We start from the raw sequence: 22114 nt of genomic DNA, 5'->3' as shown, positions 1-22114 counted from the left end.
ACTTAAGACACTGAACCATAAAACTCCTAGAAAAAAAAAAAAAATAGAGGAAAAGCCCCATGACATTGCATTTGAGAATGACTGCATGGACATGATATCAAAAGCACAGTTAAAAAAAAAAGGCAAAAATAGACAAATGAGTCTACATCAAATTTAAAATTTTTGTGCATGAAACAACACAAGCAACAGAGTGAAAAACTGACCTCAGAATGGGAGAAAATATTTAAAAGTCACAGCTCTGACAGGGAATTAATATCCAGAATATATAAAGAACTCCTACAATTCAACAACAAAAAAGTCAACACAATCAAAAAGTAGCCAAAGGATGGAAACAGACACATTCAAGGCAATATACAGATGGCCAACAATTATATGAAGAGATGGTCGTCATCACTAGTCATCAGAGATATGTGTATCGAAACAAATGAGGTATCATTTCACACCAATCAGGATGGTTACTATCCAAAAACAAACAGAAAATAACAAGTGCTGGTGAAAATGCAGAGAAACTGCACCCTTATGTACCACTGGTGGAATTGTAATATGGAGCAATCATTATGGAAAACAGTATGGTGATTCCTCAAAAAAATTTTAAAAAATTAAAAATTAAAAAAATAACTACTACATGATCTACTAACTTCACTTCTCAGTATATATCCAAAAGACCTGAAAGCAGGGTCTTGAAGACCTGCTTTTTTTTTATTTGTACACTCACTTGCACAGTAGCACTATTCCCAGGAAACCAGGAAGTAGAAGCAACCCAAGTATCCAGCAAAGATGAAAGAACAAACAAAATGTGGGTATACATATTGTATTAGTCCATTTTCATGTTGAAAAAGACATACAGTTCCACATGGCTGGGGAGGCGTCATAATCATGGCAGGAGGCAAAAGGTACTTCTTACATGGTGGCAGCAAGAGAAAAGTGAGGAAAAAGCAAAAGTCGAAACCCCTGATAAACCCATCAGATCTTATGAGACTTATTCACTATCATGAGAATAGCAAAGGAAAGCCCAGTTCCCATGATTCAATTATGTCCCCTCTGGGTCCCTCCTACAACACATGAGAATGCTAGAAGATACAATTCAAGTTGAGATTTGGGTGGGGGCACAGCCGACGCATATCATTCCACCCCCTGGCCCCTCAAAATATCATGTCCTCACATTTCAAAACCAATCATGCCTTCCCAACAGTCCCCCAAAGTCTTATTTCAGCATTAACCCGAAGTCCACAATCCAAAGTCTCATCTGAGACAAGGCAAGTCCCTTCTGCCTATGAGCCTGTAAAATCAAAAGGAAGTTAGTTACTTCCTAGATACAATGGGGTACAGGTAGTAGGTAAATACTGCCATTCCAAATGGGAGAAATTGGCCAAAACAAAGGGGTTACAGGGCCCATGCAAGTCTGAAATCCAGCAGGGCAAATTTTAAAGCTCCAAAATGATCTGCTTTGACTCTAGGCCTCACATTCAGGTTACACTGATGCAAGAGGTGGGTTCCCATGGTCTTGGGCAGCTCCGGCCCTGTACTTTGCAGGGTACAGCCTCCCTCCCAGCTGCTTTCATAGGCTGGCATTGAGTGTTTGTGGCTTTTACTGGTGCATGGTGCAGGTTGTCTGTGGATCTACCAATCTGGGGTCTGGAGGATGGTGGCCCTCTTCTCACAGCTCTACTAAGCAGTGCCCCTGTAGGGACTTTGTGTGGAGACTCCAACACCACATTTCCCTTCTGCACTGCCCTAGCAGAGGTTCTCCATGATGGGCCCACCCTAGAGCAAACTTTTGCCTGGGCATCCAGGTGTTGCCATACATCTGCTAAAATCTAGTCAGAGGTTCTCAAACCTCAATTCTTGACTTCTGTGCACCCACAGGCTCAATACCACATGGAAGCTGCCAAGGCTTGGGGATTCCACCCTCTGAAGACACAGCCTAAGCTCTATGTTGGCTCCTTTCAGCTACAGCTGGAGTGACTGGGACACAGGGCATCAAGTCCCTAGGCTGCACACAGCACAGGGACTCTTCCTCCTGGGCCTCCAAGCCTGTGATAAGAAGGGCTGCCATGAAGGTCTCTGACATAGCCTAGAGACATGTTCTCCTTTGTCTTAGGAATTAACATTAGACTCTGCTACTTACACAAATTTCTGCAGCTGGCTTGAATTTCTCCCCAGAAAATGGGTTTTTCTTTTCTATCACACAGTCAGGCTGCAAATTTTCCTAACTTCATGCTCTGCTTCCCTTATAAAACTGAATGCCTTTAAGTGTCCAAGTTACCTCTTGAATGCTTTGCTGCTTCGAAATTTCTTCCGCCAGATACTCTAAATCATTTCTCTCAAGTTCAAAGTTCCACAAATCTCTAGGTGAGGGGCAAAATGCCACCAGTCTCTTTGCTAAAACATAACAAAAGTCATCTTTGTTGCAGTTCCCAAGAAATTCCTCATCTCCATCTGAAGCAACCTCAGCCTGGATTTCATTGTCCATATCATTATCAGTATTTTTGTCAAAGTCATTCAACAAATCTCTAGGAAGTTCCAAACTTTCCCACATTTTCCTGTCTTCTTCTTAGCCCTCCAAACTGTTTCAACCTGTCTGTTACCCAGTTCCAAAGTTGCTTCCACATTTTTGGGTATCTTTTCAGCAACGTCCCAATCTACTTGTACCAACTGACTGTATTAGTCCATTTTCACGCTGCTGATAAAGACATACCCGAAACTGGGAACAAAAAGAGGTTTAATTAGACTTACAGTTCCACACAGCTGGGGAGGCCTCAGAATCATGGCAGGAGTCAAAAAACACTTCTTAAATGGCAGTGGCAAAAGAAAAATAAGGAAGAAGCAAAAGCAGAAACCCCAACAAACCCATCAGATCTCATGAGACTTATTCACTAACACAAGAATAGCATGGGGAAAGACTGGCCTCCATGATTCAATTACCTCCCCTTGGGTCCCTCCGACAATATGTAGGAATTCTGGGAGATACAATTAAAGTTGAGATTTGGGTGGGGACACAGCCAAGCCACATCACATATACAACAGAATATTATTCATCCTTAAAATGGAAGAAAATCCTTTCGTATGCTACAATATGGATGAACTTTAATGACATGCTAAGTGGAATAAACCAGCCACAAAAAGGCAAATACTGTATGATTCCACTTTTCATAAAGGAAAATATAATAGCGATTACCAGGGACTGATCAGAGAGGACAGAGGGGAATTGCTTAACGGGTACAGAGTTTCAGTTTCACAAAATAAAAAATTTCTGGATATCTGGATATCAGTGTGAATATACTGAACAATACTGAACTATACACTTTTAAATGGTTGAGACAGTAAATTTTTTATTATGTGTTTTTTACAATGATAAATACGGTATATCCTCACAATGAAGTACCATGCAGCTAAAAAAAGTGTGTAAGGTATTCCACCTTTAAAATCCAAGTAGTGTGCATACAAATACATAAACATATTTCTCTATACTTTTTATAATGAGAACTAAAACTAAGAAAAAATTATAAATGATTTTCTATGGGGAATGAAGTAAAAAGGGTAGAAGGAACAGGCATGAAAGCTAGACTTCTCTGAATAAACTGTGCTTTGGACATTTGACTGTGGATCCCATAAACATTTCACATAACTGTAAAAACATAATCAAACAAATTTTTTTAAAGCCCCTAAAAATAGAAAGCAAAACGGTACACGTGAACATTTTTTAATCAGGGAGATCTCGCTTTAAAGAGACTTACATATATCTACCAAATCCCAAGTATGGAACTTGTTTGGATTCTACCTAAAAAAAGCAACCATTAAAAAAATTGTTCTGAAAATAATCTGGAAAATTTCCGTTCTTTTGCATTTGCTGAGGAGTGATTTATTTCCAATTATGTGGTCAATTTTAGAGTAGGTGTGATGTGGTGCTGAGAAGAATGTATATTCTGTGGATTTGGGGTGGAGAGTTCTGTAAGTATCTATTAGGTTTCCTTGGTCCAGGTCTGAATTCAAGTCCTGGATGTCCTTGTTAATTTTCTGTCTTGGTGAACTGTCTAATATTGACAACGGGGTGTTAAAGTCTCCCACTATTATTGTGTGGGAGTCTAAGTCTCTTTGTAAGTCATTAAGAACTTGCTTTACATATCTGGGAGCTCCTGTATTGGGTGCGTACATATATTTAGGATCGTTAGCTCTTCTTGTTGCATTGATCCTTTTACCATTATGTAATGTCCTTCTTTGTCTCTTTTAATCTTTATTGGTTTAAAGTCTATTTTGTCAGAGATGAGAATCAAGTCCTGCTTTTTTTTGCTCTCCACTTGCTCAGTAAATCTTCCTCTATCCCTTTATTTTGAGTCTTTGTGTATCCTTGCATGTGAGATGGGTTTCCTGGATACAGCACATAGATGGGTTTTGGCTTTTTATCCAATTTGCCAGTCTGCGTCTTTTGATTGGGGCATTTAGCCCATTTACATTTAGGGTTAATATTGTTATGTGTGAATTTGATCCTGCCATTTTGATGCTAGCTGACTGTTTTGCCTGTTAGTTGATGTAGTTTCTTCATTGTGTTGATGCTCTTTACCACTTGGTATGTTTCTGGAGTGGCTGGTACTGGTTTTTCCTTTCCATGTTTAGTGCCTCTTTCAGGAGCTCTTTGAAATCTGGCACTGGACAAGGATGCCCTCTCTCACCACTCCTATTCAATTTAGTATTGGAAGTTCTAGCCAGAGCAATCAGACAAGAAAAAGAAATAAAGGGTATCCAAATAGGAAAGGAGGAAGTCAAATTGTCTCTATTTGCAGACGACGTAATTGCATATCTAGAAGACCCCATCGTCTCAGCCCAAAATCTCCTGAAACTGACAAGCAACTTCAGCAAAGTCTCAGGATACAATCAATGTGCAAAAATCACAAGCATTCCTATATAGCAATAACAGACTTAAAGAGAGCCACATCAAGAACGAACTGCCATTCATAATTGCTACAAAGAGAATAAAATACCTGGGAATACAACTAACAATGGATGTAAAGGACCTCTTCAAGGAGAACTACAAACCACTGCTCAAAGAAATAAGAGAAGACACAAACAGATGGAGAAACATTCCATGTTCATGGTTAGGAAGTATCAGAAAATGGCCATACTGCCCAAAGTAATTTACAGATTCAGTGCTATCCCCATCAAGCTACCAATGACCTTCTTCACAGAACTGGAAAGAAACACCCTAAAGTTCATATGGAACCAAAAGAGAGCCCACATAGCCAAGTCAATTCTAAGCAAAAAAAAAAAAAAAAAAAAAAAAAAAAAAAAACCAAAGCAGGAGGCATCACACTACCAGACTTCAAACTATACTACAAGGCTACAGTAATCAAAACAGCATGGTACTGGTACCAAAACAGAGATATAGACCAATGAAACAGAACAGAGGCCTCAAAGGCAACACCACACATCTACAACCATCCGATCTTTGACAAACCTGACAAAAACAAACAATGGGGAAAGGAGTCCCTGTTTAATAAATGATGTTAGGAAAACTGGCTAGCCATGTGCAGAAAGCAGAAACTGGACCTCTTCCTGACACCTTACACTAAAATTAACTCCAGATGGATTAAAGACTTAAACATAAGACCTAACACCATAAAAACTCTAGAAGAAAACCTAGGCAAAACCATTCAGGACATAGGCATAGGCAAGGACTTTATGACCAAAACACCAAAAGCATTGGCAACAAAAGCCAAAATAGACAAATGGGACCTAATCAAACTCCACAGCTTCTGCACAGCAAAAGAAACAGTCATTAGAGTGAATCAGCAACTACCAGAATGGGAAAAAATTTTTGCAGTCTACCCATCTGACAAAGGGCTGATATCCAGAATCTACAAAGAACTAAAACAGATTTACAAGAAAAAAGCAAACAAGCCCATTCAAAAGTGGGCAAAGGACATGAACAGACACTTTACAAAAGAAGATATACATGAGGCCAACAAACATATGAAAAAATGCTCATCATCACTGGTCATTAGAGAAATGCAAATCAAAATTACGTTGAGATACCACCTCATGCCAGTTCAAATGGCAATCATTAAAAAAATCTGGAGACAACAGATGCTGAAGAGGATGTGGAGAAATAGAAACACTTTTACACTGTTGGTGGGAGTGTAAATTAGTTCAACCATTGTGGAAGACAGTGTGGCAATTCCTCAAGGACCTAGACACAGAAATTCCATTTGACCCAGCAATCCCATTACTGGTATATATCCAAAGGATTATAAATCATTCTACTATAAGGACACATGCACACAAATATTCGTCGCAGCACTGTTGACAACAGCAAAGACCTGTAACCAACCCAAATGCCCATAGATGATAGACTGGACAGGGAAAATGTGGCACATATACACCATGTAATATTATGCAGCCATCAAAAAGGATGAAATCGTGCCCTTTGTAGGGACATGGATGAACCTGGAAACCATCATTCTCAGCAAACTGACACAAGAACAGAAAATCAAATACCACATGTTCTCACTCATAGGTGGGTACTGAACAATGAGAACACATGGACACAGGGAGGGGAGCATCACACACTGGGGTCTATGGGGGGAAACAGGGGAGGGACAGCGGGGGGTGGGGAGTTGGGGAGAGATAGCATGGGGAGAAATGCCAGATATAGGTGATGAGGAGGAAGGCAGCACATCACACTGCCATGTGTGAACCTATGCCACAATCTTGCATGTTCTTCACATGTACCCCAAAACCTAAAATGCAATTAATAAAAAGAAAAAGAAAAAGAAAAAAACGAAAATAATCTGGAAAATTTGAATACTAACAATAGTTGATAATATTAGTGACAATATTAGAGATTCAATAGTAAACGATTTTTGTATAATAATGATTTTGGCTTTTTTTTTTTTTAATATCATGGGAATTTCACTATATTGTTCAGGCTGTTCTTGAAGTCTTGGACTCACGCCATCCTTCCACCTCAGCCTCCTGAGTAACTGGGACTATAAGGTATGCCACCATGTCCAATTATATTTTTTTGTTTTTTGTGGTTTTTATTTGAGGCAGTTTTGCTCTTGTTGCCCAGGCTGGATGCAATGATGTGATCTCAGCTCACTGCAACCTCCGCCTGGCAGTTTCAAGAGATCCTCCTGTCTCAGCCTCCCGAGTAGCTGCGATCACAGGCATGCACCACCACACCTGGCTAATTTTGTATTTTTAGTAGAGATGGGGTTTCACCATGTTAGTCAGGCTGGTCTCAAACTCCTTACCTCAACTGATCCACTGGCCTTGGACTCCCAAAATGCTGGGATTACAGGCACGAGCCACCAGGCTCAGTACCAATTATGTTTTTAAAAACAGTCCTTACCTTTTGGAGATTCACCCTAAAACATTTCATAAATGAAATGATAGTATGTTGGGATGAAATAATATATTAGGATTTGCTTCAAAATACCCTGGGAGATTGCAGGCAGAGAAAGAAGTAAAAGGGAAAATGAAGTAAGTTTATAATGGCTCAACTGGGTAACGGATACAGGAAGATTCATTATATATACCATTTCTATTTTTTTTTTTTTTTCACTTTTTTTTAACTTAAAAATATGGAACACTTCAGCCAGGTATGGTGGCTCACGCTTGTAATCCCAGCACTTTGGGAGGCCAAGGAGGTCAAGAGATCAAGACCATCCTGGCCAACATGGTGAAACCCCACCTCTACTAAAAATACAAAAACTTAGCTGGGCATGGTGGTGAGAGCACCTGTAGTCCCAGCTACTCGGGAGGCTGAGGCAGAAGGATCACTTGAACCCAGGAGGCGGAGGTTGCAGTGAGCTGAGATCGCACCACTGCACTCCAGTCTGGCAACCGGGTGAGACTCCATCTCATAAAATTTAAAAAAAAAAAAGAACACTTCGTAAATTTGTGTGCCATCCTTGCACAGGAGCAACGCTAATCTTCTTATTCCAATTTTAGTGTATGTGCTGCTGAAGCAAGCACACCATTTCTATTTTCTACTGATAAAAGTTTTCTTTAAAATCCTCTAATTCATTAATTTCCTGGTTATCTCTTTAAGGTGATTATCATGAAATATCAATCAACCATGATTTGTCAGAAAAAAATACCTAAAAATAAAGCATAGTACACTACCTTTGTAAAAGTGACAGGGATGCTGGCATCCAATTGAATGTGATCTGCAACCTCTGTAAACTGCTGCTGCTGTTTCTGCAATGTTTCCAGTAACCTTGTAATTTCCTGTTTTGCCAAGACAACTCTGCAATCATCCTAGAAGAGGCAAAACAATATTTCTTATAAACTTTTTATAAGAAATAAGGAAAAAAGACTTATATATATTACCAACTCACAATAAAAGCAGTTTTAACACAGTAGTCAAAGTTAACCTGAACGTAAACTTGACAAGAATAATAATTGGGCATTAATAATTTAGGGACCTATCAACAAAAGAATGAACAAATTGTTGCATGTTGATAAATAGAACACTACATCCCAGTGAGAATAAACCACAGCTACAAGTAATGAGAGAAATTTCACAAACATAACGTAGAATAAAAGAAGACACGGCATGGAGAATTTGTACTGTGAGATTTCATTTAATTACCAAAACAACCATAATTAAGATATACCTTAGAAGTCAGGATAGTGGTTTATCATGGTGGGAAAGGCAGGTAGTGGTCAGAAATGAATATGAGGGGACTAGTGGGGTACCGACAATGTTCTGTTACTTGATCTGGGTGCTAGTTACACATTAATGATCAGTCTGAAAATTCAGCCAACTCAATACTTACACACACACATTTCTGAATCTATGTTCTACTCCTATAAAAAGTTTAAAAAATAATTCAAGATATACATGTATTCATTTAAAAAATAAAGACTATAGGTCAAACTCCCTCTAGATCCCCAGGACTGCTCCTCAAAATCAAGAACTTTCCAGTTTCTTGAATATTATTCCAGACTAGCTATACAAATACCAATATAGTCTTTATATGAAAGAGATATCCCAATAATACGCAAGCTCCGTAAGAACAATAGTATTATCTGTTTTTGCTCACTGTTGGATACTCATATTAGTTGACAGCAATTTCACTTTCCAGTTGCTCAGAACAAAAACAATGAAGTCATTATTGCTTTATCTTTCCCACATGTCCTACATACAATCTGTTAATAAACCCTATTGAATATCCAGAATCTGGGCACTTTTAATCCCTATTATCCAATCCACTATTACCTCTCATCTGGAATTCTACAACAGCTGCCTAACTTGAATTCCCTCTTTCCATTTTTGCCTTCTTTCAATCTATTTTAGACACATAGGCTAGAACAATCCTTTTAACATGTAAGATTAAGTCACTCTTTTACTCAAAACTCCACAATGGTCATCCTATCCCAATCAGTAAAAGCTTAAGTCCAGCCAGTCATTGTGGCTCACATCTGTAGTCCCAGCACTTTGGGAGGCTGAAGCAGATGAATCGCTTGAGCCCAGGAGTTTTAGACCAGTCTGGGCAGCATGGTGAATGAAACTCTATCTCTACAAAAAATACAAAAAAATTAGCTGGATGTAGTAGCTTGCCACTGTAGTCCTGGCTACTCAGAAGGCTCAAGTGGGAGGATCACGTGATCCCAGGAGGCAGAGGGTACAGTGAAATGAAATTATATCACTGCACTCCAGTCTGGGAGCAAGACCCTGTCCCCAGCTGCCAAAAAACAAAAAAACGGTTGAAGTCCTTATAATAGTTCCCATGGCCTTCCTTACATGTAATTCTCCATTAACCTCTGATTTCAGCTCCTATTACTCCCTCCTTCACTTATTCTACTCCAGTCAAGAGGCCTATTTTCCTGTTCCTTAAGTATACCAGGCATGCTGCCCTAGGGTTTTTGCTATAAACATTCCCTCAACTAGAATGTTCTCCAAGTTAGGCCTTCAGCAAATGCCTTCAACTTTTTACTGAATCTTTGCTCAAATCTCACCTTCTCTCAATAATGCTTACCCTGACTACTCTACTTAATAATGCAATCTGCTGTACAAATACAAACATGTAGTTGTAGAGTTCTTTTTTGATTAGCTCTTACCACTTTCTAATATATGTACAATTTACTTACTTAGATATGGTTATGATTTATTGCCTGTATTCTTGCTGAATGCTAATTCAACAAGAACATGGCTTTTTGCTTATTTTGTCCACTGATGTATTTTAAATACATAGCATATGTTAGGTGCTCAACACATATTTGCTAAATGAATAAATTCTCAGCATCCAGTATCATGCCAAGAACTTAGATGATACATGAATTATTTGGAGTGAATCGAAGATTAAATTATGTTCTCAAAAGTAAAGATGAATTTGTGATGTTTGATCCATTCCTCTGTTCAATTTTCTCTGTAGTCAGAACTTTTAAGAACATTGGTTAGTATTCTGTGGTCATAAAATAGAACAAAACTAATAGATCCATATGAAAAATGAATCCAAGACCTTGATTTTTTTGGCATTAACATAGTAAGATAATACTGTATCATTAACAATGATCAGTTAATATGGTTTGGCTCTGTGTCCCCACCCAAATCTCATCTCAAATTGCTCCCTCTTGGTAGTACCTTACACGGGCCCAGCTAGCAACACAATTATGAGACCTGTAGAGTTCTAGCCCTAGTATCACAAAGCAGAGGAAAGAAGAGTAGGTTTGGAGCTGAATATCAACTTAATAAATAGCATACATATCAACTGTTACAATTCAGTGTAGTAAGGACTAAATGATAACCCAAGACTGATAAGACTATCGACTGGCCACACTCATGTAAGTGTAATCAGATATTTAAGAGAAAAAGTTCTGCAATGGTAAAACGCTTAGCCTTCAATGATTTGAAACCAATACAATTATCAGCAATATATCAGTGAAGATAACACAGACTGCAGCTTTTCTAAAAACTATTATTCCTAGGGCAATAGTTACCCTTATGCCTCACACTTATGAAAACAGATCCAAAACACAAATGGGTAAGGCCGACATTTGTGTCAGAATAACCTTGAATCTCATTTATTTAAAAAGTGAGTCATCTGCAAACTGGGCAACAAATTACTTACGATCTCTCAACCATCACAAAACATGTTTGTTGTTAACAGTGACAAATCACTGAATTACAGCAGAGATAGGTAGTACATGCTAGAGAGGCACTCAAAAGAAGACCAAAAAAGAGAACGCTTCAAAGAAAAGCAAACATTTAAGCTGGACCTTGAAGAAGACAGAGGATTTCCACTATTAGAAAAGAGAGACATATACACTCCAAGCAGAAAAAAAACAGTACATATAGGCTTGGCAAAGAAGAGTAAAAGGGTTCACATGAACAAGAGGACACTGATAATTCCACACTAGTGAAATAATTCGAGGTTGCAGACCATGTCCTAAGCACAAAGTTACTGCATACAGCAGACACAAAATATTTATTAATAAAATAGACTAATGTATACCTCTGGTAAATTATCTACTTAAACTTACAACTAAGTCCCTAATCACATTTAAACTACCTACCTGCTGCAAAGTCTTTTCACAGTGGAGGCAGGCTGCTGAAACCTCAGACAACAAAATAGTCATATCTTCTTGTTGCTGCTTGAGCCAAATCAGTTTTTCACGAACATGAGCATCGACAACACTTAGAGCCATTTCTTCTTGACGACACAGAGTTTCATGCAGATCATAAAAATAAGCTCGAATACATGACCGGGCATTCTCTGCAGTTCCTGGTACCTAAGAAATGAAAGTACACTTTAAGCAACTGTAATGTTAATAAATATTTTACATTCGAAATATTTAAAATTTCAGCCTGGGCAACATGGCAAAACTCTGTTTCTACAAAAAATATAAAAAATTAGCCAGGGTGGCACGTGCCTGTAGTCCCAGCTACTTGGGAGGCTGAAGTAGGAGGATTGATTGAGCCCCAGAAGTCAAGGCTACAGTGAGTCGTGATCACATTACTGTCCTCCAGCCTGGGCAACTGAGTGAGACGTTGTTTAAATACCATCTATATTAAATTCCAAAATACAAATCTCCATACTAGATCTTTCCCCTAAGGAACACACTTTGGAAATTCAACTGTTTATAAATGACATCTCAAACAAAATGGAATGCCTAATCTCCAGTCTCCCTCATTCCGAAACCTAATTGCCTCTGTCTTAGTAAATGACAACTCAATCCTTCAGGATGCTGAAGCAAAAAAAAACTGGAGTCATCCTTAACACCTCTCTTTCACAGCCCACTAGTCCCTCAGCAAATTCTGCTTACCAAAACATTTCCAGAATCTGATCATGCCTCATTACCTCTACTTCTACCAACCTGATCCAAGCCATTATCATCTCTCAACTGATTAGGATAACAGCCTTTTAACTGGTCTAATAGCCTGACGTTCCAAGTTACCTATCCAATCAATATTAACAATTAATCACTAAGATCTACCTATTCTACTTCTTTAAAAATCTCAAATCCATCTACTTGTGTACACTGTCACTACCCTAGCGTATTACAGGCCATAAAAATCTCTAGAATTTTAACTAGAAAATTTTAACATCCTAATAGGTCTACCTGCTTCCAATTTTGTTACTCCTGCAATTCATTTTCTACATTTAAGAGCAACCTTTCTTAAGGAAAATCTGATTACATCATTCATATGTCAATTCTTCAATGGCTCATCACTGTCCTTAAACTAAATTCTGAACTCTTTAACATAGCTGTCAAGATCCTGCAAGATTTATCTTTGAACTCTCCACATCCTCTTTTCTTGTCATGTCCCACTCAATACTCAAAGCTCTAATCACAGTGAGCTTCTTTAAGTCTCTACAATATGTCCAATTCTCACTTCCAAACATTTTAACATATGCTTCCCTTCCTGGGACAACTCATTCCCCATCCTGCTCTTCCCCCTAACTCAATTTCTTCAAATCTCAGTTTAAACATCATTTCTTCTATGAAGGTTTCTCTGACCTCCATAAATCATTGCCCGTGTTTCATGATGCCAAAGCACCCTGTACATCTCCATAAAACACTTACCGCATTTAAAACTATCTCTCTTCCATGATGAAGTAAGAGTTCCTTAAAGATAGAAACTTTCGAAAAACTTTCTAATGACTGGTGCAATACTGGCAAATTGTAATTGCTCATTAAATACTTAGTAAAAAGGGAAAATATAAAAAATAAAAAAGAATGAGAAAGTGAAGAGAAAAAATCCATACATGTTCTGTGTGAGCCATTCCAATTCCATCTTCCACAATTTGTTCTCCTCCTTCAATGTGCTGCACAATTCCAACTAATTTTCTGGAATAATCTGAGATTTCCTCTGTGAAGGTCCGTATGCAGTGAGCCATATCCAAAATTGATGCTCGGATCTGATTAGCTTCTGGTTCCAATACTGAATGCTATAAAATGTAACATAATTACAGAAAAGAACTCATAGTATTGACTAGTAATATAAAAACTACTTAAATCCCTATTAATACAAAGAGCATCAGCCACAAGTGACTTTTATAACACAGAAAAATACTAACTTACTTTTACTTTTCTCTCTTTTCATGCTACCAAACCCAATTTATTCATCAATTAACTCCTCTTGAATCGCTACTTTTAGCATAAAGAACCAGGTCAGAAAACAAATACTGAGCAGGTAAAGTAGCTACAGTGAGCCAATTTATTAATAATTAAATTCATACCTTGTGACCTTGGTGTTTTCCATATTCTTTGCAGACACAGCACATGAGTGGGCTAGTTTGACAACCTTCTTCCAAGCAAACAAACTCAATAGCATGCACTTGGTGCTGAGAGCACATGGTTTTCTCATGAGGTTTATCAGCTAGAGGAACTCGCCTGTGCTTTGCTAATGTCTTTGTAGAATGAGTAACTTGAGAACACTCAGAGCACAAATGAGTTGCACACACAGTGCAATATACAGATGCAAGGTGAGCTTCATCTTCATCACAACGAATGATGCTCTGATAAACAAAAAATTAATGCCTTAAAATTGAACCCAATCAGTTTAACATGACACATTTTAAAATACAGAATCCCATAATCTTTTTGGCTTAACCAACATTTATATATGAAAATATACTGGCTATGAAGCACAAAGGTCATTCAATATTCATCTGAGAAGCATTCATCTCTACAGGTAAGCAGCTATTTCCAAGAATAACTGACCAATATATGTTATGAATTTGAAGCCAAAAATAAAACTATTCTCATATTTATACTAAGTGCAAAGATCTCTTCCACCAAATCCCTTCACTTTACACAAGAAACCAAACCACAGAGAAGTCAAAAGTCTTCTTTTAAGACTAAAACATCTGATATTAAAAATATCCCCATAGCTTTAAATATCAGTTGTCATGATGATGTATAGGAAAGACAGAAGTACAAATGCTATTTAGATAATGTGAGATTATGCGTCGGAATTAACTATAAACTTTCAAAAACATAGTTGTCTGGTTTCTAATCTGAGAAATTCTAATTTGAACAGGTTGTGGATGAAGCCTAGACTTGTACATATTTTTCTAATTATAAACCATGTATTTTAATACTCCACAGGTGAAGTCTATTGCACAATCATGACAGAAAACCACTGATCTAAGCAAATAAAAAAAAATAGGCCAGGTGCAGTGCCTCACATCTGTAATCCCAGCACTTCGGGAGGCTGAGGCAGGCAGATCACAAGGTCAAGAGATCAAGACCATCCTGGCCAACACAGTGAAACCCCGTCTCTATTAAACATACAGAAATTAGCTGGGCATGGTGGCATGTGCCTGTAGTCCCAGGTACTCGGGAGGCTGAGGCAGGAGAATGGCTTGAACTATGGAGGCAGAGACTGCAGGGAGCAGAGATCGTGCCACTGCACTCCAGCCTGGTGACAGAGTCAGACACCACCTCAAAAAAAAAAAAAAAAAAAAAGAAAAGAAAAGGAAAGAAAAAAAAGGCCAGGCTCTGGGGCTCATTCGTATAATTCCAGCACTTTAGAAGGCTGAGGCAGGCAGGTGGGTCAGCTGAGGCTGAGGTAGGTGGATCATTTTAATACTCCACAGGAGAGTCTATTGCAAATAATGGCAGAAAACACCGATTTAAGAAAAAAAAAAAAAAGGCCAGGTGCAGTAATAAATGAGGTAATATTGTGCTAATAATGGCATACATAAAAGAAAAATTCATGTTCATAACAAATATTTCACCAAATATAATCAATACCTCTCCAGATATCCCAATGGATTCTTCTGCAGCTCCATACTGACCAATAGGCCCATTCTGCAGTCGTTCCAAAAGCTCCAATAATGCAAAATTTTTTTTCAATCCCCAGACACCTGAATCTCCTAGAATAAAAACAAAACAAAACAAAAAACTAAATCTAACAATATGGACTATTAAACATTTTACCCATACCTCAAAAGTAATTTCTAATCATACAGTTCAGTAATTAATATCTAAATTTTAAAAAATCAAATTTTCCCCATTTTTTAATACTAAAATAATTGCTTTGTTAAAATCCTCTCTTTTAAAAAACAGAAGAATCCCTAAGCCTTTCAAGTAGAAACACACTTTAAAATTCATTATTTTTTGTCCAGTTGCAGCGATTCATGCCTGTAATCCCAGCACTTTGGGAGGCTGAGGCAGGCCAGGAGTTCAAGACCAGCCAGGTCAACATGGTGAAACCCCGTCTACACTTTTTTACAAAAATTAGCCAGGTATGATGGCAGATGCCTGTAACCCCAGCCACTCAGGAGGCTGAAGCACAAGAATTGCTTAAACCTGGGAGGTAGAGGCTGCAGTGAGCCAAGATCATACCACTTCACTGCAACCTGTGAGCAAGACCCTGTCTCAAACAAAAAAAATCTAAATACACATAAAAAAATTAAGATGGTAAAGGCTGCACAACAATGCAAATGTACTTAATGCCACTAAACTTAAAAATGGTTAAAATGGCCGGGCGCGGTGGCTCAAGCCTGTAATCCCAGCACTTTGGGAGGCCGAGGCGGGCGGATCACAAGGTCAAGAGATCGAGACCATCCTGGTCAACATGGTGAAACCCCGTCTCTACTAAAAATACAAAAAATTAGCTGGGCATGGTGGTGCATGCCTGTAATCCCAGCTACTCAGGAGGCTGAGGCAGGAGAATTGCCTGAACCCAGGGGGCGGAGGTTGCGGTGAGCCGAGATCGTGCCATTGCACTCCAGCCTGGGTAACAAGAGCGAAACTCCGTCTCACAAAAAAAAAAAAAAAGGTTAAAATGACAAATTTTTTGTTATATATATTTGGCCAGTTTAAGAAAATTATTTAGATCTCCTTTACTTTTTTTTTTTTTTTTTTTTGAGACAGAGTCTTGCCATGTTGCCCAGGCTGGTGTGCAGTGGCACGATCTCAGCTCACTGCAATCTCCACCTCCCGGGTTCATGTGATTCTCATGTCTCAGCCTCCCAAGTGGCTGGGACTACAGGTGTGTGCTACCACGCCTGGCTAATTTTTTTCTATGTTTTGGTAGAGACGGGGTTTGCCTTGCTGGCTGGGCTGGTCTCAAACTCCTGGCCTCAAGTGATCCACCTGCCTCGGCCTTCCAAAGTGCTGAGATTACAGGTGTGAGCCACTATGCCCAGCCAATTTTTCTATCATTTAATTTTATAAGTCCTATTTTGTCACTGACTTTTACTATATATACTAAAACAAGCATTTGCAAGTACTTTTTGCAGCAACCTACGTTAAGAAAAACATTTTACATTGGAACCCAGGACAATAAACACACTCTTTCTGAGTCCATGAATAAAAGTCAGATCCTTCAGCAGTAGAAGGAATATTTTTATGGTAAACTCTTATGCTACAAATACCATCTGGCATAGCTGCCACCTAATACATATTCATTAAATGAATAAACACATAAAAGGTTAATGGAGTCATTGCCTGCAGGGCTCTCCTTCCTCTTGGCCCTTAAAAAAAAAAAAAAAAAAAAAAAAAAAAAAGCCATTCCTTGTTATGGTTCTCGCAAAGAAAAACTAGACTGAACACATTTATCCCCCTCTCTGACTTCTGTGACCTCCTTTCCCAAGTACCATTATACAGCCAGAATTGCTCCCTCAGCCAGAATTGCTCCCTCAGCGTTGGCCCCAAAAGGCTTTCTCCTTAATTTTTAACACATAATCTAAAACAAGCTGAGTTCTACTTATATCAAGGTTAAGACATACACTAAGTGACCATTTAAAAATACAGTCTTAACAATTTTCTAAATAACCAGTCATTATATAATAAATATATACAAATAAACTTCTAACATTACTAGGTAGTGCCTAATATAAATACCACTTAATTCTGTTAAGTGTCAAAACAACTCTACAATTTCAATGGCTTAACACAACAAAGATTTCCTTTTTGCTCATGCAACATCTCAGGGGTTAGGGAAGACAAGACAGACTCTGTTCCCCTCTGACCACAGACAGGGACACAGGTTATCAAGCTTCCAACCATCTGGACCACCTCACTGTAGCAGGAAGAAGAATTTACTTCAAAAATCATAAACCTTCTATTATCAACTTCTACCTGAAAGCTAACATCTCACTTCTGCTCAAATTTCACTGATCAATGAACATCACTCAGTGATGTGTTAGAGGGCAAGGAAGTGTAATTTCATCATATGAACAGAAGAAAATCAGAAATATTGCTGAATAATATTAAGAATTACTCATATTCTTCTTGGACTAGAGAGGAATTCTGATACAGAACTCAGAGAAGTCAAAGAGGAGGATAGATGTATTCAGTCTAGTTCCGTATCATAAATTTATAGTGTAGTTAAACATTAAGGATAGTAACTCCTCACATTGTGTTATTAATGTAGAGAAGGTGAAGTGCTCTTCAAAAAGATAGAAGAGCTGGGTGTGGTGGTTCACACCTGTAATCCCAGCACTTTGAGAGGCTGAGGTGGGTGGATCACTTGAGGTCAGGAGTTCCAGACCAGCCAGGTCAACATGGTGAAACCCCATCTCTATTAAAAATATAAAAATTAGCCGGGTGTGATGGCAGATGCCTATAATTCCAGCTACTCTGGAGGCTGACGCAGAAGGATCACTTGAACCCTAGAGGTTGAGTGAGCCAAGATTGCACCATGGCACTCCAGCCTGGGTGACAGAGTGATACTCGGCTTTAAAAAAAAAAAAAGTGTGGGTAGAAGAAAGGCTCTATCCTCCATTTGCAAAATGTTACTATTTCTTTTAGGTTTTTTTTGTTTGTTTGTTTTTTGGATTTTTTTTTGAGATGGAGTTTTGCTCGTCGCCCAGGCTGGAGTACAGTGGCAGGATCTCAGCTCACTGCAACCTTCGCCTCCCAGGTTCAAGCAATTCTCCTGCCTCAGCCTCCCGGGTAGCTGGGATTACAGGCACCTGCCACCAAGCCCAGCTAATTTTTATATTTTTAGAAGACACGGGGTTTCACCATGTTGGCCAGGCTGGTCTCAAACTCCTGACCTCAGGTGATCCACCCTCCTCAGCCTCACAAAGTGCTGGATTACAGGTGTGAGCCACCATGCCTGGCCTAAGTATAGTTTTACGTAAAGAAATAGTATGATATATGCATATCTTACAAAATAAAAGACCAAATAAAAGTACAGAGACTTTCCCAATCCCTATTGTTTCTTGGCTACTGGTAAGTCACTGTTATCTATAATAATGCTATCATTGTTCTATATTAGTTGTCAGGCAAATAGACATACTATTTATAAACATCAAAGATCATCAAAACCTTGAAAATCCTTTTCTTTCCCCAGAAAATATTTTTAAACCATGTTTCTTAGCATTTTAAAGTCTTCCAGACTAAAATTATAGGTACTCTTGCTTCCTTTATTTGGTGGATAAATTATTTTGAATGTGTTCCCCTTGAAAAATAGTATGAATACATTAAAACAGTCTTAAAAGTGCAACTGACCTGAAAAAAAAAATGGCAATCTTAAACTCTTTCAGAGAAAACTCCCTTATCAAAAAGAGTAAACTCACAGAACTTATATTTATAAAATAATTGTTCAAATGTTAGTAAATACTATTATTTCCAAGTCTGGTACCTGAAAGTAACTTACTTTAAAATATATAAAGAAAGTTTTTAAAGTATACAGAAAACCACACACACACAAAAAAAAAATCCGCAAACCCTTCAAACTCATTTTAACAGAAAATAAAGAGCAACGATCACAAGCTACAAACACTTCTGTCTTTGACGCTAGTAAATAAAAACATTCTGAGACTCTAATGACTTATCTGTATTTTCATTATTGGCTTATTTATTTGTAAAAAAAACATTGTTTCACTGGGTTAATGGTTTCACACAAATGATTCACTCTGTGATGCATATTCTTATTTCGTTGAATCAGGGTAGCAGGTTTTTCTTAGGTGTCTTAAAGCTCTTTACATGTAAGTATTGAATATAAACATCTCAGAAGATAAATACTAAGAGTGAGATAGTTTATAGCTTGATAGTTTATAGCTTGAAGATTATTAACCTTAACAGAAACTCAGGCTTTCTGAAACTTCCTGAGAATTTTATCATTTTAAAAACCAAGTGGAAGGAAATTATTTTCTACGACACTTGAATTACATGAACAATTTTCGATCTTAAATCCATACAAATAATTTTCCTACCTAGGTCTGTTACTTGTCGATCAAATGGGCAACGGATTGCTCTTCCATGAAGAGGTAGGCGAGTGAGACAGTCATGACAGACTGTATGGCCACAAAGCAAAAGTCGAGGAACTTTGTCTCCTTGCAAAGAAAAGACGTCTTCACAAACTCCACACTCTAGCACCTAATATTTGAAAAGGAAGGATATGCTCTTCAAACAATTTTAAAAGCATACATATTTTAAGTATGTAAAACTGACCTAACATAGTGAATCAACATTGTTACTTTATTCCTCCATGAAAAAAAACTATGTAGGTTATAAAATCTTAAATGATTTTTAAGTCATTCCATCTGACAGACCCTGCCAAAATTATAATGAAATATCTTTGAAATACTGTTTGAGGCAAAGATGCTGTAAATTAACATTTTCATTATCTTTTGAAAATTACGATTGACTCATTACATCTGAATCTGTACAAACAATATATAATTCTACTGAAAGTGGGTTCTTAAGCAATTTCTCTGCAACTACCTAACCTATCATTAATCTCAACAAAATAAACTATCACTATTTTTAACAAAATAATCTAAAATACGTACTGAGATAACAATTACCCTTGTAATTGATAAAGAACTTGTTAAGACTACAAGTAACTTTCAAGTATCTTTTAGTATCTAATTACATCAAACAATATAAAGGCAAAGAAGCAACCACCTTAAACTTAAATTTCAATTCCTGTTCTCTATCAATAAATATAGCTCTGAATTAGAAACTAGTTTATCTAGTTCTAGTTACACATGTAACATCTAGTTCTAGGCACATGACTTGCACAAGGCTACACAGTCAGTCAAAAGAAAGGCTATTTATCAGCATATTCTGATTCTCAAGTGCGTAAGTTTATGTTTTATAAATAGTCAACACTGTATCCAGCACTTATTTCTAAGTATATTTGTAGTGTTTCCATTTTTGTTAATTTTTTAAAAATACCTACACTGTACTATTCAATCATACCTTAAACTCTTGTGTCTGCCATTCAAGACCTGCTACAATCTAGTTCTTGTCCTACTGCTTCACTGCCACACTCTTCTGACCCTGTGCTCCAACTACATCCAATAGCTTGTAGTTCTCAGAACATGAAAAACCGTTTCATGTCTCTTCATGCTAACACTGGGAAAAGAACTACACTTGTCCTTTGGGCCCCACTCTGTGTAAGCGTCTACCATAACATCCAAAACACTTTAATACCTTTACCAGTTTTCAGCCTATTTTTCCCTGTTAGACCAAAGAACCCTCAGGAACAGGGTATTTCAAATACCAAGTACCTACTGCTTACATAAAGTCCAGCAAAATAATTTGAAAGCAATTAAACCCAAGGCAGAAATCAGACTAAATCTACTATGATTTTAAACCTCACTCTGCAATTAACTTGGACTTAGTGCTTAAGATGCAAATATCTTTCACCATAAATAAAGTGATAACTCAGAACTGCCTTTCATCTTATTAGGGTTCAAAAGAAATTTAAATTTAGTCCTTCAATGTAAATAAAGCTTTGGGAAAAGAAAAATAAATAAAAATAAGAAACGTAACATTGTTCACAGAAAAGAAGATGAAAATTCTTTACATGAAAAGATGTTCAATCTAACTCATAAGAAAAATGCAAATTAAGGCCGGGTACATTGGCTCACACCTGTAATCCCAACACTTTGAGAGGCAAAGGTGGGTGGATCATCTGAGATCGGGAGTTTGAGACCAGCCTGGCCAAATTCGAGATCAGTCTGGCCAACAAAGTGAAACCCCATCTCTGCTAAAAATACAAAAAAATTAGCTGGGCATGGTGGTGAAGTGCCTGTAATCTCAGTTTACTCAGAAGGCTGAGGCGGGCTAATCACTTGAACCTGGAAGGCAGAGGCTGCAGTGAGCCAAGATGGTGCCACCGCACTCCAGCCTGGGTGACAGTGAGACTCAGTCTCAAAGAAAATAAAGAAAAAAAATGCGAACTAAAGCTACATCAAAATACTTTTTTTTTTCAGATTAGATAAAAAATGTTGGTAACACTTGGTTGTGAAGGTGTGGGAAAGCAGACACTCACACATTATTGATTACTGTGAAATGTTCATTGAGCAATATTGCTTCTATGGAGGACAACTTGTCAAAACTTACCAAAAGTTTAAATAATTCAGTAATTCCAGTTGCAGGAATTTATCCTACAAGCATATTAGACATGTGTGACAAAATCCGTCTTTCTTAAAACACCATTTGCATTAGCAAAAAATTGAAAACAAAGTTAATATACATCAATTATCAGCTTGGAAAATAAATTATGGTACATTCATAATACTATAAAACTATATAGGGTAGTAAGAAAGATGAAGTTTTTCATATATACACAAAATGATTTCCTATGACTAAAACAAAAAAAAATGATAAATAGAATATATTCATTTTTGCCTAAAGGCAGGGAAAGAGCAAATTTTTTTTATATTGTTGTATAAGTATACTGTCTTCCTGG

General features: G+C 37.7%; 1 protein-coding gene and 1 pseudogene across 2 annotated transcripts in view; both read right to left on the bottom strand.

Annotated features, from left to right (window-relative positions):
* Positions 1 to 22114, bottom strand: part of TRIM23 (tripartite motif containing 23) — a 37628-nt gene that overhangs the window by 11471 nt on the left and 4043 nt on the right. For both annotated transcript variants that reach the window (XM_039471545.2, XM_003925793.4), the window contains exons 2-7: positions 19626 to 19788; positions 15208 to 15329; positions 13689 to 13967; positions 13215 to 13397; positions 11521 to 11736; positions 8125 to 8259 (exon numbers count right to left, since the gene is read on the bottom strand). In XM_039471545.2, coding sequence (XP_039327479.1) covers positions 8125 to 8259; positions 11521 to 11736; positions 13215 to 13397; positions 13689 to 13967; positions 15208 to 15329; positions 19626 to 19788 — 1098 coding nt within the window. The remainder of the gene's footprint in view (positions 1 to 8124; positions 8260 to 11520; positions 11737 to 13214; positions 13398 to 13688; positions 13968 to 15207; positions 15330 to 19625; positions 19789 to 22114) is intronic.
* Positions 7874 to 7974, bottom strand: LOC120365680 (U6 spliceosomal RNA; annotated as a pseudogene).

Source organism: Saimiri boliviensis, chromosome 1 (genome assembly GCF_048565385.1).
Source record: "Saimiri boliviensis isolate mSaiBol1 chromosome 1, mSaiBol1.pri, whole genome shotgun sequence".
Classification (NCBI taxonomy): Eukaryota; Metazoa; Chordata; class Mammalia; order Primates; family Cebidae; genus Saimiri; species Saimiri boliviensis.
This window is presented reverse-complemented; position numbering and strand designations above follow the sequence as displayed.